This window comes from Salvia hispanica, chromosome 1 (assembly GCF_029641045.1).
Source record: "Salvia hispanica isolate PSC_SH4W2 chromosome 1, Shi_PSC_v1, whole genome shotgun sequence".
Lineage (NCBI taxonomy): Eukaryota > Viridiplantae > Streptophyta > Magnoliopsida > Lamiales > Lamiaceae > Salvia > Salvia hispanica.
In genome coordinates, this window is record NC_142692.1 from 3594922 (window position 1) to 3612509 (window position 17588).

The following is a 17588-nucleotide window of genomic DNA, read 5'->3' on the forward strand; positions in this document are numbered from 1 at the left end:
TTTTGCACTCGGTCTTATTAATTTATTACTTCACTTACCAATATTAATAACTAGGGTTTGAGCTTAAACCTAAAACATGGTTTTCCCAAACTTCTATGAAACATATAAAACCCTAAATTTTTTCATCCAATGTAAGAATTTTTTATAAATAATATTCCATTCGTCTCATAAAATTACCTTTTTTTTCATTTGGTTCGTCCACAAAAATAGTTAACTTCCATTTTTGGTAAGTTTTTCTCTAATGGATCTCATGATTCTTCGTTAACAATACTCTAAATCTCCAATCACTTTTTTCTTTCTACTTTTCTCATACTTTATCAATTTGATCCTACTTTTATGGGATAAAAGAGAGTAAAAATAGGTGTTGATTCCAAAGATCTCACCTTTGCTCAACTTAATTATATGTGTATTATGACTTTACTTTCTGCACCATATACATCGTACTGTCATTAATTATTAATTTATTTGTTCCCTTTATAGTGTTCTTGCTTTAGTTATATAAATATAATTGGGATTTATTTTAGCCAACGAATAATTGTTGACTTTAATGTCGATGAATAATTGCATGAGTATTATTCACCACGTTTGATCTAAATCTATTTATTTTATGTACACAGTATAACTTGTTACTTCTATTATAATATATCCACCTAGTACACTTATTTTACAATCAATAGTACAGTTTAATATATTATATTTGTGATAATCTAAATACTTGGTTGGGGTTTATTTGCATATACACTCTTGTTCCGTTCCACATGCTGACATGCAATATTTATATAAATAAACAGACAAATAGTAGTATCTGTTTTCATATAATTGTCCAACTTCATTTTTTAATGAAACAAGCCATTGCTATAGTTTTATATATGCAAAATTAGATCCCCCTCACATAAATTAGTGAAAGCCATAAATGCTCAACTTTACAAGGGGAATGTATGAGCAAGTGAGGTAGCTGGCAATTAATAATGACGAGCAAATCACATTGCCAATCTCCCATGGTTCTGAAATAAATTAATAATTTTATAGGAGTAGTATGTATTAGTACATAGTACTATCATATGAATATCGCCTGGGATTTTATTCTCTTGAGGATTGGTTTTGATTCCATGATCTCATGTTAGCTGTAAAGGAAGTATCTTGGATTAGGTATTAGGTATATTATATACATATAAATATGTATAAATGAGGATCTCCATAACTAATTAATTCAATGTTAGGAAATCTTAAAGCTTGTAATCAAGCAGCAGGGTGATGATACATATATGCTCTAATGATATATGTTTATTTCCGTGTATAATAGAATAATTAATTTTAATTAGAAATTGAAATGTCCTAATTGGATGAACTTATCAAAATGTTATGATAGTGATATAGTTTTTGAAGAAATGTAAGACTCATAAATTGATGTAACTAAACAAATTGTGAATTGTGATATGTGATTGTGTATAATTAATTTACTGTAATTCTAAATATATCAAAATTTACTTGAAAATTTCGGTATGTAACTAATTTTAGTCGATATTAGCTCAAGATAAAATTACAAAAACCAAGCAAAATTAATTAATTTGGAATATATTTGGTATAAAAAACAGTAGTTATAGATATAAAATTATAAATAGACGACCGAATTCATGCATGCATTATCAAATGAAAATCATGTATACATGCATCCAAAATATGTGTGGAAACTATATATAGATGACGATGGAATAGATTTATCTCTCCATACATTATACTCATATACCTAAGACAAAATAAGATTAGGATTCAATTCAGTAAGTGTGGACTAAACAGATTTGGTACATATAACAGTATCTTTTTATATGTTTAGAAATTATAGAATGGATGTCTACTCATATTTCAAATTGGATTTCTTTTTTCCATGTACTCAATAGCCACAGGTTGGCATTCTACTAAGGAGGTTAATTTGGTCAAGAAAATGAATTTCATTAATAATAGATAGACATTCGACAATCCAAGAGAGTTTCATACCAACAGCAGAAATCAAAGCAGTTCCAACAATAACAAGTCACACAGAATATAGGTACAAATAAAAGTTCATCAAAAAAAAATACTTGAAACCTTGTGTTTCTAGATCTCTATACCTCAAATGAAAGTATTGATAGAATATTAAATAAATTGAATCACTTGATGGCCTTGCTCAATCTGTTTTGCAACTCCAAAGCACCAAGATTTGCCATACCTAGGGCCTGCAACAACATATATATAATTGATTATATTAGTACCAAAAGAATGATCAATAATTACTTACATATAGATGAAATGAAACCTAGCTAGTTATATATAGGTAGATCTTCACTATATTATTTTCCCTCAAAATTTTTACCTCAGCCTGTATTTTGTGGACAAACCTGTCCTTCGTTCTGGTCGAAACACTGCTAACCACATCAAGCTCATTTCTCTGTAACTCAGCAAAAACTCGCGACAACCCTAAATTATCATCGACACTATTGGATACGAGAATCTCAATTATTCCATCTGAGACCATATTTACATCCACATCATCTGTACTTTTATTCGCCCAACTCTTCAGCTTGTTCCTGCGAATTTCGAGCTCTCGGATCTTCTTCTCCATCCGTATTATGTGGCTCGTAGCAGCTTGTACATGATCACACACACTTTGCTTTCCCTTTAAATTAAGTGCAAAACCAACTTAGTAAAGTTCCAATATTAACAATATCCACATGAAAAATAAATGAACTATACTAGTAATTAATTAACTCACCTTGATCTTATGATGGGGAAGATGAGAGCGGAGAGAAGCATAAAGATCTGAGAGTTCTTTCCTCCTCTTCCTCTCGATCTCGCGATGCACATCCTTCTTGCTTGTTAAATCTGTTGTTTTGCTTACTTCTTTGACGTTCTTGCCGGCTGAGAAATCGATCATACTATTTTCCACTGAAAAATCGATCATATTATTTTCCAAGAAATCATAATCCCCAATCAGATCATCCTGGATTTGGAATCCACACGGGTTTCCAAAACCTGGATCATCCTGGATTGGGAATCCCTGAGGGGTTCCAAAACCTGGATAATCCTGGATTGGGAATCTCCGAGGGGTTACAAAACCCGGATCAATATCTTGGATTTGGAATCCTCGAGGGGTTCCAAAACCCAAGTCATAACTTTGTTGATAGGGAAGCATTTTTCAATAGGGTTTATTTTTGTGGAGCTCAAAAAATTAATTAGTTTGGTTTAGAGCGTTGAGAATTGAAATCTCCATGAACTCGTGATAGAAAAGGAGATGAATGATATATGACCCTACATTGCTTATTTAACTTGTTTTATGTTTACGGTGACTATTTTTAGACAAATAGAGAAAACAACAGCCTACAATAGTGTATTCACACGTGAAATAAACGAATAATATATGTATATAATGTGCTTATTTGGCTGGAATGTGCTCATTTGGCTGATTCACATTTGATTTTTTTAAGTACAGCTGACTCATGTGAGTATGTGACTAAAGCTGATTTTAGACTTAGACCTAAAATATATAAATGAAATAAATTTCACTTCCATTCACTGTGCTAATTTGGCTGGAGTATGCTTATTTTTTTATATACATTTGATTTTTACAAGTACAACTGACTGTGACTACTAGCTACACTTTGGTGTTTAAAGTTGATTTTAGACCTAAATGTATATAATTGAATAAATTAAGTTCACTTCAATTGAGTGTTCCAAAAACTAGACCAACCGGTTCTACCAGTTCAGCTTCGGCATCAAAAAGGTGTTGTTGGTCCGATCTAGTTCACACACAAACTAGCTAGTGACGAATCGAGCCATTTTGAATAAAAAAAGGTCTAGCGATTCAACCATGAACCACCGGCCAATTGAACCGGGGTGGTAACTGTATGAAATTTTTAATTATATTTAATTACATTTATTATCTATTGCACGCGTTCACAAACGACAGTAACCCTACCACCATGGTGAAATTGGAAGAACCATAGTAATGGACATAGAATTAGTCAATCCTCTATACTATATCTTATTGATCATGAAAAATAAACATGCTACTAGTAATTAAGAGTGCCGTCTATAAAGTGAGTCACCACACACATCAAAATAAATTTAAAAAAATCATAGTATCATCTTACAACTCTTTTTCAAATAAGTTTACATGGGATGTGCACTGTACCAACCGTATCATCTTCTTGATTTGAAGAAAAAGATATGGAAGATCCTGATCACATTATTAAAGAGATTTTGCCTTTACAACCTAGTCAGCATGAGTATACTACCTCAACTACTCCTCAAGGATGATTCCAAATCGGCCTGAATTATCTGATTATAGGGATGCCCAATTTCATGGAAATGATTTAATTAATTTATCTATCAATGTGAATAAAAGGAAAGATTTGGACTTGTTGGAAAAAAAAGGCAAAAATTGTGCAGAAACGATCTCTATGATTTTTAGGGTGAGAGTGAGATCTGTTGCTACTGCAAATAGGAAATGAAACCAGAAGCAGTTATATTATTCTTTTTCCACTTTAACTATTTATTATCATTTTTTCAAAAAGAATGCTCAAAATAATACGACTCTACTACAGAGGGACGGGGAATAATTGACTATAAATAATACTAAAGAATTTAAGTATTTGCAGAATCACTTTATCTGTATATCCCTCCATGATTCCTGGCTAGAAACAAATCTTTCAGTTCCTCTTGTTTAATTTTCTGATTCATCGATTTTCCTCTTTTCCCTCTCCCATTTATAGTCCACATAAGACTTGACATGAATTATAAGAAATATGAAAAAATTAGATGAAAAGAAAAAATATGTCTTATATATAAATTTTATAATAAAACTTTTCTTATAAAATGTAAGTGTAATGATTTAATATAGTGTGTGGTCTACTATTCCAATTCCCAAATAGAAAAAATAAGTATAGAACTTTAAATTTTAATCATCCCAAAACAATAAAATTAAGATATTATTTTGCGGATGAAACGAGTATAAAACAAAAAGTGATTGGGACCAGTGAGCTTATAAAAAGACGGTTAAATAAAGAGCCGTGAAGTTAAGTACATTTATTTTGATATTCTCTCTGTCTAAGTTAAGTGAAGGTTTTTTAGACTAAAATTTTTATAATATTTTATATTTAAAAAGTTAATAATAAGAAAATAAAGTTTAAAAAATAATAAAAATAAAAAATATTAAATCTTGTTTTTGAAGAGACCGAGTTAGTATCATTTACTTTTTAATTTTGATTTAAAAAAAACGTGTTATCATTTACCTTGTAGTAATATAACAAACTTACTTTTGAAAAATAAAGTACTATTATTATTTTTTATTTCCAATTCAACATTAATGTTGCATATAATTAAGAATGAATATGGGTCGAATGAAGTAATATGGAGGCTAGATCATTCGCTTCTACATTTTGAAACGTCGATAGAAATTATTTTAGTTTGGGAAAGTCGTGAGGGTCAGGGATGTGAGTTGTAGAAACAAACATTGGGCCCAATAACAAAGCTTCCCAACTAAAGAGAATACCCATAATTTTCTGGGTTAGGCCCATAAACAAAAATATCATTCAATACTGAAAAAACTTATCTTTTAGGCCATGTTTGGTTGACGGGAAAATAAAGTTGGCAACTGACAAGGAAAATGATTCCTGGAGAAATGAATCTCGGGAATATGATTCCTAGTAACTTTACTTTCCTGTGTTTAGAAAGTATCAAGATTTTAAATTTATATTTAATTTAAACACCAAACTAAAATATACTTATTATTTTTTATTTATAAAAAAGAATAATAATATAAAATTCTTAATAAACTATTAATTACAAATAATAATAATTATATTATTATATTTATTATTACAATGGATAGTTTAAATATGGATTATCTATCATAATATAAAATAATACATATAATTATAGTTTGAAATATTATACTCATTTATAATAATAATAATAATAATAATAATAATTAATATTATAATTATAATATTTAAGGATGTTATAAGTGAATAAATTTAATAAATGAAAATTATACTATAACTTTATTGATTAATTATTAATTTATAAAAATAATAATTATTATTTATCATACGATTTATATTATATAATTATATTTTAATTATTTAATAAATTATTAATTATTATTATGAATTATTATAAAATAAGTTATAATTATGATAATTTTAATCGTAGTTATTTATTTTCTAAAATTAAGTAGTATGATTTATATTTTTAAATTATTTTTAAAACATTCTAAATAATAATAAAAAAAAAAAATATACTATATTGCATTATATATGTAAGAATCCTAAAACTGGGAAAAAGAATAACTAAGAAAAGTTAGGATTCAGAATCCTGGAAAATTGTACTAACTTTCCTTGTTCTCGGATTCTGATTACTTTCCCAATTTGATTAAAAACTGAAACAAACACAGGAATTTAAAATTTAAGGAATCAGATTACTTTTCTCAAACAGAATCCTGGCAACCAAACATGGCCTTAATGACAGCATTTCAAATTTTTCAAAAATAACTATATAATTTATAACATAAAAGAATATAATTTATAACATAAAATTTATAACATAAAAGAAAATGTCCTTAAGTTAATAGAAAATTATCTTAATGTTTTACTTGTTACGTCCTTAAGTTAATAGAAAATTATCTTAATGTTTTACTTGTTTGGACGCTTCTATTTGTGCGTCTTAATTTTAATTAAAATACTAATTTAAGAATACTTTATGAAGTGTGATATAATTAGACATATAAATTAACATAGTTAATAGTATTGAAAAATATCCTTAGCCAAAATAGTATCCTTAATAGTATTAAAAAGTATCCTTTAGCTACTCTTTTGTTGACAACAATCAAGATCATTATAATCCTGAAAATAATGCTTATAACCAAAGCAAAACATCAACACAGCCTCATTAAAAAAAATTCCTTATTTTACAAAAACTTGAATTTACTATGGATAAGCATTCAACTCTCCAATTATCTAGTGTCTCTTGTGGAGGTTGTAGGTGGCAAGCACCACCAATAAGAAGAATGCCACCGCGGCCGCAACTGAAAGGCCCAAGGAGGCCGCGGTCTGGGAACAGAATTTGTCAAACACATTGCACACCTTCTCCCATCGCACGTGCGAGTTTCCATGGTAGCCCATGAGGCCGATGGCGCCAGCGGCCCCGATGGCGGAGAATAGGAGGGCCACCATTATTAGGTCAAATATGGCGATCAATGTTGTGATCCACTTTTTAGTACCATCTCTATTTGCTAGGGTTAGAGCCAATGAAATGGCTGCATAGCCACATGCTATTGAGTTTGCCACCACTAAATACCTAAAATAAGACAATTTAATAAAGAAATGTTAGTATAAATGAGGAATCATTATTGATCTCTTAATAAACAAGATTGTATAAAGTCTAGATTAATACTGCTAGATTCTTTTTTAGCTTACATAATTTAAAAACATTTATGACTATAATATTTTAGTCTCACCCTCTACATAATTCTATATTATTTAAAACTTTTTTAAAATATTAAAATATAGTTGAAAAATGAGATCCATAATTAATTGACGATGTCTAACTAGAGTGGGATATTTTGAAGCACAACCAACAAAATTAATACTGCCCCCTGATCACAGTCAATAATAAATGAAAAAAGAAGTATGAACTAACAACTACTCATTTAAGATAATTTATTTCTTTAATAATGATCGTAATTACTCCCTTTTTGACTATATATACCTACCAACTAGTCTAATAGTTCAAGATTCCATATAACTTCATTATCGTGTAAAAAACTGTTTTATTTTATTAATCATAGTCTAACAAGGGATATGACTCTATCAATATGACTCTAACGCCCCTATTATTATGGAACGGAGGGAGTACTTAACTGCCCAAGTTTCCCGCTACTTAGTGATGAATTATTTTCTTTGTAATTAAGATTCTGAGAATCCATACATACCCTCCAACACATTTAAAAATTTACATTATTTGACACAAATAATATTCCATCTATCTAATAAAAATAAAAATTCTTTTCATTCGGCTACTATAAAAATAATTAAAATTTATTTTTAGTAACTTCTCTCTCCTGTTACTTACTTAAATGAATTAAGTAAGTACTATTAAAATTCGTATCATTTCAAAATTAGTATCTAAGTATCTATTTTTATGGGACGATAAAAAACGAAAAAGAATGATAATATCTTACGTAAAGGCCGACAAGTAGTTCCATTTGGCGGTGGCCGGAATGTTGATCGGCGGCAGCGTGGGGACCAAAGTGACCGGCACCATCTTGGTCTCCTTGTTGACGCCGAGAACCACGGCGGCGGCGAGCGACAGCGCGAGGGAAAGGAACCTCAAAACGACGCCGCAGCCGCTCATACTTCTCCTGTTAGCAATCCTCGTACCACTCTCAAATCCCCCATAACCGCTCCCTTTTTGCTCAGAATCCATCTTTTTTAATTCTATAAATAAATTATTTCACAATTAATATTATTTGTTTCACTTTTTTTCTCTCTGTTGAGGAGCGAGAAGAATGTGAGAGCTGTGGTCTCCTTTTATAGAGAGGTGTAGGTGACCGTGTGAATTGTTTTTGCTTCTGTGACATTGGAAATGTGTGTAATTTATATCTCATTAAATTTTTCAAATTTTAATGTATGCTTGTTTAGATTTGGTATTACTTTATTACCCCTTGATTTATTACTCTATTTCGTTGGCCACATATCATACAATGGCCCAACGACAATATCTCTATCCCTCTCTTAAATTATTTTTAGCTTGTACTAGTACTATTATTTAATAAAACAATTTCATCAATCTAAATCGACTTATGAATACAAAAATACCCAAAAATATAATGGTTTATACTACATCTGTCATGCATTAACTTGTCATATTTACTTTTCTTTACTCATTTCGTAAAAATATACTACTTCCATCTCCTAAAATTTATCCAACTTTGATCCAGCACGAATTTTAAGAAATGTAATGAAAAGTAAGTTGAAAAAGTCAGTAGATTGTGGATCCTACTTTTATAGTTTTATAATAAAATGTGAGTAGGAATAAGTTAGTGGAATATGTGATCCACTACCAAAAATTGTAAAAGTGAAATGGGACAAATTTTGGGGTCGGAGTGAAATGGAAAAATTGGACAAATTTTCAGGGACGGAGATAGTAATAAATAGTTAAAATTGAAAAATAATAAAATAATAAAGAAAATAAGATAGAGAAGAGTCTTTTTTTACATTATTCTCTCTCTTATTTTACTATTTCTCTACTTTAATTATTTATTATCATTTTTAAAAAAAAGTGCAGAAAAGTAAGTGGGACCGTTAATTTAACGCGGGACGTGGTAGTATTTAATTTAGGGAGTACTTTATAAATTCAATGATTCAGAAGAATTTTTTGAAGTGAATTATAAAGAACAAATAAGAAAGTGATTATAATGTGAACCACAACAAAAATAATTAATCGATTCATTATATCATAAATATGAACAAATATGGAAATAATGAATGAGAAAGGGGTTGAGTCGTGCTACATTGACATTGGGCATTATGAGAAATAAATGCGTGTCACATGGTGTGGAATACGTGTGAGTTAGTTGATTTGCGTAATCCAAATCGGCCTTCAAATTCGGTGGAGTATGAATTAAGATTTCATTTCTTCACTTACTTTTTAGTTTTTCCAATACGTTTCACGGTGGAGTTGGATTGTTATGGACGTATATTGATTTATTTTCTTTTTAGCTTTGAGTTTCATATTCCAACAGCTAGTATTTTTTTGGAATTATCGTTTTTCATCGGTAATTTATCAATTTATTAGACTATTAATCTTATGATGGTGTGGCTGATATAAGAGGATATTATTTATGCTTTTACACAAATAATAGGATTAATGTTCATGTCACACGTATGGAATATTTATGTGGACGTACTAGCTAGATCCAAAAAATGAAATTAGTACGTAATTAATGAGATCCAAGTTGAGTAGAGTAGAGTAGTTAGTAGATTGTGTAATATAAATATCTTCTAACAGTTGACCACTGAGTCAATGATTAATACTTAATGGAATAGGAGTATATAATTATTTCAATTCCGTCTTCAAACTCCTTCTAGAGTCCCTTTCCTTAGTTCTTAGTATTTGGTTGATGCATGATAGATTATGTGTTTTTTACGTTCGTTAGCGTGTAATCAGGATCTGCCCGCTTTTCTTACCAAAAGAAAAAAACACCTAAGAAAATAACTTGTAATATGCGCAAGTCGATATCTTAATTTATATGAAGAAATAAAATTCCCAATAAAGAAAATAAAATAAATTATGTTATAATATATATTATGTCCAAATTATTATCAACATCATTTATTTTAAAAATTAGAGTTAAATATATTCATTAGATCTCTAACATCAAATAAATAAATTAAGTTTTAATATATGTAATTTATAAAATAAATAAGCATTTAATAACAATTTCAAAGTATTAGAATTAGAATAAATTTATAAAATAAATACGTTAAACACGGAAAAAATATCTATTTTCTATTTTCGTATTATTTTGTTATGAATATAATATGCATTATAATTGCAAAATCTAAAGGATAATAGTTAAATTTGATATATGAGATGTAACAATGATTTTAAATGAATAAACTATGATTTTTTAAAGTGTCAATGTATAAATAAAGTTGTTATATTCAGTTAAAAATGTGTGCTCTTTAATGAAAAATATAATATGTGTCTGTCCATGGTCCATGTATGCAAAATTGCAAATGATGTATATAAAATGTAATTGTACTTCTCAAAAATTTTGTATTCAAGTCGGAGGCAATAATACTAATAAGATGAGTTTGTTGACTGTTAATAGGAACGCTGATACATAGAGCAGCTGTCGCATTTTTTGACTCTATCTTTGTGTGGTTATTATTTCTGCATTAAATTGCACAGATTTGATGGATAATGTATTATATTTTCGTATTTTCGTTGAAACTTATGCGAGGAATTTTATATTAATTATTTGTGGCATATAGTAGAAATATACGAAATATTATTGTAGAGAAATGATATACTATATGTTTTATGTAAGCTTCACTTTTATATTTGAATTGCCTTTAGTATTGTTCGTTTCGATTTATATACTGTTCTAATACATTAAAAATGTTATAGAAAATTTTAATTTCATAAAATTTATAAAAATTAAAGTTTGATTTGGTATTTTATTAATTTATTTGAAATAATAAAATTATGCATTTTTTGTCTAAATCATACATTTAATGAAGCCGTCACGTTGTGATATCTTTGTGGCCAGACTTTGCAAGTGGTTGGGGTATAAATTAATTCAGTTTGATGATCTGAAATTGATTGATCGACACTACATTTTAACTTTTTTTAATAACTATTGGAGCTTACTTAGTAGAAATTTCAACTTTGGCTCACATGAATGAAGAAGCCAAGACTTAACCAACTTGCAAAATTATTGCTAAATGAATTTTTAGTGAAAGAAGTAAAAACTAAATTGACTTTGTAAGTTCACTTATTTATTTAGAGAGACTGCTTTATTTGCAATATTATACCCTCATAGTTAAATTTGTACTATATTTAATTCATGAGATTGAATTTCACAGCTTAATCTTAGATGGTAATAATCATAATCACCCTCTAACTAAAATAATATTACAACTTAATTATATATGAATAATCATATAATATAATAATAAGTAATGACAACCGAATAACGCATATCAATAAATGTAAACCGCAATTAATCTGCATATATTTGATGGAACGCATTGAAATAATGTAGTCTCTTCACTTCCCATGAATATAATACCCACACAATAATAATTTGTTTGATTAATAATATGTGACAAATAATAACAAAAATTCCAACAATTGGAAGTAGAAAATTCGATCTTTGAGACATCTTACTCTTGGAGAAAAAATAAGGTCACGACGAATAAATGACTATTCAAAGATAATAATTATTTTATGACATTCATGATAATTAGTTTTGATTACGACCAATAGCCGTCTATGTTTAGAAATTAGAACATATAACTGAGGGTATTAATTTTAAGTCAGTCCAAAATGTCTTTCAATTTCCACATTTGATTGATTAATATCGGAATCAAACAAATATTCTTTACGTTACTCCTATCTATGAAAAGTCTTAAATAATCTATTTTTAATTTATACCACACTTTTGCAAGTCTCCAATTGACTCATAATTTTAGCCTAGTAGAATCACAATTAAGTTGTGCTATATTTACAATTTATTTATTTTTCTCAATAATTTTCCGTTCAATTACCAGTTTGATTAGGTTATAAAATCGGAATTGTATTTTGTTGATGTAGTCATAACATGCATTGCACTTAGAGACCGTGTGATCATATTTTTCGATAACATATTTCTAATTTTAATATAATAAGAAGTGGAAGTTATCCCAAATAATACATGCACTCATACTTTTATGGACAGTCAGCCAATCTCATTTTTCCAATCAACTTAAAACATCACTCAATTCAGTCGATTGATAACTAGTTATTAATATATAAAACGACTATTATGTTTAATCATATTATAACATCGAATATGAATGCTCCTAATCTAAGTACTTCATCATCAAACTTAATTAAACCCAAAATTATTTAAATAAATCCCTCAATCCATCACTACTCCACTTAGTACTTCCATATAGGAGAATAAATCCATCAATCCATCACTACTTTACTTACTTCCATTTATTAGTGTCGTTCTTACATCGAGGATATACTAATTTTTCCCTGTATCGTTCCAATTTTAGGCCAATTTTAGGGAATGTTTCCAAAAGAAATTCCGAGTTAATTATTTTTTTACATATTATATCAAATTAAAGATAATTTTACGATTATTCTAACAAATCTGAGTTGCACTCTTCTTACAAAGCAACAACAACTCCTCCACCGTCTCCTCCACCGCGGCCTCCGCCTCCCTCCTCATCCTCTCACTCAAATCCCGAACCCTTCTCCGTATCCCCTCCGACCCAACAACCTCATCAATCGCGGCCGCCACCTCCTCCCCACTAAAACACCCATCCCAGCCCCTGGCCACCTCCACCCCGACCCCGGCCGCCGCCACAACCCTAGCATTTATCGGCTGATCATACTTGATCGGCATCGCCACCACCGGCACCCCACACCACAAACTCTCCATAATCGAGCTCCATCCACAGTGCGACACGAATCCACCGACACTCCCATGGCTCAAAATCTCCGCCTGCGCCGCCCATCCCTCCACCACCAGCCCCCTTTCCCTCTCCCTCTCCACAAACCCTCCGACCACCGCCTCCTCCAAACAAGCCCCCTCCTCCGGCAGCCTCACCACCCACACGAAATTCGCCTTGCACATCTCCAAACCCTTCGAAATCTCCCTAATTTGATCCATGGATACGAAATGTTCGCTGCCGAAACAGACGAAAACAGTCGAAAATCGCTCCTTTTTACTCAGCCATTGCAGAATCTCTGAATTCTCCTCTCCGATTCGATGATCGGGCTCGTGAATTAGTGGACCGGTCGCCACAACTCTCTTGTTGCAGAGCTCAGACATGTAATCGAAGTATTTCCCATCAAAGCCTCGAAAACCTCTGATCAAAACGACGTCGTTTGACAGATCGAAAACCCCAAAAGAGAAAGCGCCTTCGTCTTCCTCCGCATCCTTGATTTCGATCTTAATCGGAGGGCGATTGTCTCCTTTTTCACGATCGGTGAGATAAATCTCGTCGTGAGGGAAAGGTAGATCCCCGCCGTGCTTAAACAGATGGTAGAAGTAGGAAAACGGCGCTGCTCCGGCGGTGGCGAAGTAAACAGAGGGAATGCCTCGGCGCCTCGCTTCCTTCGCCGCCCACGGCTGGAAGTAGTCGTAGATCAGCAAATCGGGGTTGGTTCTGCTCATGATCTCGTTGAAGGCGGTGGATGTTTGTTGAAATGCTTGAATGAGAGCTGGCGTGAGATTCGGCGGGAGATTTTTGGTGGTGTGCAGGTGGGGAGGGAGATCCGGCAGCGGTGGGAAAGGGAGTTCGATTAGATCGACGGCGGTGGGGGAATCATGTGCGATTTTGCTGCGGATGGAGTCGAGATTGACGGCGGAGGAGCAGAAGAGGACGCGGAAGGATTTGGCGGAGAGATTGTTGGCGAGTTCGAAAAAGGGGTGGACGTGTGAGTAAGCTAGCCATGGAAACATTAAGATGGTGAATTGTTTAGTTTTAGCTTCCGCCATGGTTGAAATGAATGGAAGTGTCGCCTCTGGTTTGCTTTCTTCATGTAGACATTTTAACAAACAGTTGGCGGAGTAATTTGATCAGTGAGGTCACTGTTTTGATTCCAATCATTTGAGTGGAAAAGTCGAGGTGATTTCGATATCACAAATTCGCAATAATTCATTGCCTAACACTGATATTCAATGGCGGATCTAGGATTGATAAATAGAGGGGGCGAAATATATATTACTCCCTCCGTCCCAGATAATTCGATCCAGTATTTCATTTTGGATCGTTCCACATAATTTGTCTCATTTCACTTTTACCATTTTTGATAGTGGACCTCATATTCCACTAACTCATTCTTACTCATATTTTATTATAAAACTAATACTTTAAAATTATGACCCACATCCCACCAACTTTTTCAACTCACTTTCCATTAGATTTCTTAAAACCCGTGCTGAGTCAAAGTGTCCCAAATTATCTGGGACGGAGGGAGTAGTAGATTGGTTTAGGGTGAAAATGACAATTTTTTTTCGATTTTTGAAGTGACGTCGGGGCAAATGGAGAGGGCGGACATGGTAATTTTACATCCAGATAAGAAAAAATTAGTCACACGGAGGGGGCAACCGCCCCCTCCTGCCCCCTAGATCCGCCACTGCTGAGACTATTTAGAGCCTCCACAATATTGCTCCCCTTTTTCAACATAAAATAGGGAAAAAAAAACATGTCTCAATCCCATCTTTTTCCAATAGCCGAATAACTCCAGTCCGGCCCAGTTGATAACTCTAGTTCTCATGGCGTTGTTGCTCGACATCGGACATTGCCGACTTGTCCGTCATTAAGCGTGGGATTGTACGTCTTCGGCATAATCGCATTGCCCATAAATCAAACGTTTGCATCCAACTCGATTTCGAAAAACTTGGGTGGATTTGTGGATGGTCTTATTCTCAACTTTTAATTCTTGTGCTATTAGTCATTGGCTCAATTTATTAAGTTATCCCACTTTATCACTTTAAAGATTTGCAAATCAATCTTTAAATCTTATCGCCAGGAATGATGTAGTTAGTAAACACTAATATAAAATGTAGCTACTTGTACGATTCATTCTTGAGTACGTGTCGATGTGCTCTACCACCGTTGTGAGTTGTTGAGTATATCGTGCTTGCACGCTGCATCGTGAAAGAACATATCGTTTGTTGTCTAGTCAAAGCCCGCCAGATGACTCACGTGGATACATATGTATTACTAATATTTAGAAAAAAAATCAAATTTTACTAAATAAATTGTATTAATGCTAAATTTCAATGCTCAAAAATTACGGGTAGTACTTAAAATTACGTAAATTTTATTAGTGCTTGGGTCTTATATTCCATGGCATAGTATAATACTTACTATTGAGATGTTTATATTTTTGCTTTATTTTGCCCAAGAAGGAGGCCCAGCAAAATAGGCCTAAATTATTTGGATTTAGATTTTTTGATCCAATTTAATCCAAAAATCATGTACTTTGAATCGGCCCAAATAGAATTCAACAACAAAAAACTTATTATACGGAGTATTTAAATTTAAGATTTTACACTCCGGAATCCATGTGACTTCTATTTTATTGTAAATTTATTATGAAAAAATACGCATAAGAAAATATGTGAAAACTCTATCACACTTTTTCTTTTCTCACATGTTCTCTAAAATGAAAAACATGGGAATATATTATCACGTCAATATTACATGAATATTTTGTACGTGGCTCCTTCTTCACTAAGACAAAACAATTTATTATTAATTATTTTAATACTACAATTTATTATTTTATATATTTAATTACTTTGTGACCTTTTGTAGTTATTAGTTCGAAGAATAAGAATCAACTAATTAAGATTTTAATGCTAATAATTATGCTAGGAATAAATTATAGTTAGCTTAAACGTTAAAGCCTTAAATCAACAAAAAAAAGTATTTGAACATTTTAAATATATTTTTATATATTTTTTGGAAGTCGACTTTTAATATGAACATTTTAAATATTTTGGCAGAAAGTAATTTATTAAATAATTATGGTTTTTGATAAATTATTTATTCTCAATTTTAAAATACCGAGAAAAATACCACTAATTTTAATATTAAGTATGATTCATGCACAAAATTTCCCCTAATAACTAAAATAGAATTAACTTAAAATAGTTTATTTAAGTAAGATACTGATAGCAGTAATAAACACAAATTATAATTTGTACTTTTATAAAATATATGTAAGAAAATGCTGAAAAATATAGAAAAATGATATCTAAGAAAAACTAGAAAATAGCTAATGAAGCGTGGTTCAAATGGTAAAGTTGTTATATCGCAAAACTCTTCACTTAGTGAGAGGTCATGGGTTCAATCTCGTATACATGTGGTGCACTGTTGCATTAGTCTTATAAGTTGTACTCCCTCCGTCCCATAAAAGTTGAGACAAAACTTTTGGGCACGAAAATTAAGAATTTATATTAAATAAATAGGAGAGATGAAAAAAATAGGAAAGATAAGAGAGAGTAAAGTAAATGATGGAATAAAGTAAGAATGATTAGATGTTTTGTCTTTTGCTAAAAAAGGAAATGACTCAACTTTTATGGGACGAACTAAAAAGGAATACGACTCAACTTTTATGGGACGGAGGGAGTATATAATTATTTTTATTTTTAGAATTGTTCTCACTTTTCTCATTAATTTAATAAAAAATCAACTAAAATTGATCATCTTACTATAGAGAATTCGTACCAAACAAACAAGCCCATACAATCAGGAGATTCCTTTAATTTAATTTGTCTATCAATAAATCGAAAAGCACAATAATAACTTTTAGTCAAAAATCAATAAATTCGAATTAAAGCCTTATTTAACCCCATAATTCTCCCTGTCTAGTTAGCACCCTAATTATATGTTAATTATTAATTAAGATATACTGATCATAGACGTCCCCACATTTTATAAAGATAATTAATGTGCCTAATATAAAGTTACCCACCAAACAAGCTAGTTTAATAGTATAGTATGTAATTATGTATACAGTTGAGGTCTTCAAATTAATGACGAGCTTGCAAAGTTAGGTGTTTTTGATGGTACAAATCAACGATTTTGATTTCTAATATTTCCGTCAACATTTGTCTTACATTACAATAATTACAATGGAATAATGAAATAGTAGTAGTACTATTCCTAGTTTGCTTGTTTGTAGCAACAAACTCTATTAAATTTAATGGATCGACAGCAGGGGAAGATCTTCACAAGATATTTCTCAATTAAATTTCTCTAAATATTGTTTATTATTATTGTTGTTTAAATATTCTATTATAATTATGATTAATT

At 31.1% G+C, this 17588-nt stretch overlaps 2 protein-coding genes and 1 pseudogene across 2 annotated transcripts; all 3 read right to left on the minus strand.

The window, feature by feature from the left end:
- Positions 1–1969: 1969 nt before the first annotated feature.
- On the minus strand, positions 1970–3246 carry LOC125217625 (transcription factor bHLH36-like). Its single transcript, XM_048119145.2, has 3 exons — positions 2750–3246; positions 2351–2653; positions 1970–2213 (listed from the first exon to the last, which is right to left on the minus strand). Exons 1-3 carry the CDS (start codon positions 3167–3169, stop codon positions 2148–2150), a joined length of 789 nt encoding a protein of 262 aa, XP_047975102.2. The 5' UTR covers positions 3170–3246; the 3' UTR covers positions 1970–2147.
- Positions 3247–6867: 3621 nt separating this feature from the next.
- LOC125222420 (CASP-like protein 1E2) lies at positions 6868–8565 on the minus strand. Its single transcript, XM_048125011.2, has 2 exons — positions 8216–8565; positions 6868–7332 (listed from the first exon to the last, which is right to left on the minus strand). Exons 1-2 carry the CDS (start codon positions 8458–8460, stop codon positions 6993–6995), a joined length of 585 nt encoding a protein of 194 aa, XP_047980968.2. The 5' UTR covers positions 8461–8565; the 3' UTR covers positions 6868–6992.
- A 4070-nt stretch (positions 8566–12635) lies between these two features.
- On the minus strand, positions 12636–14406 carry LOC125222419 (UDP-glucosyltransferase 29 pseudogene; annotated as a pseudogene).
- Between the last annotated feature and the right edge of the window lie 3182 nt (positions 14407–17588).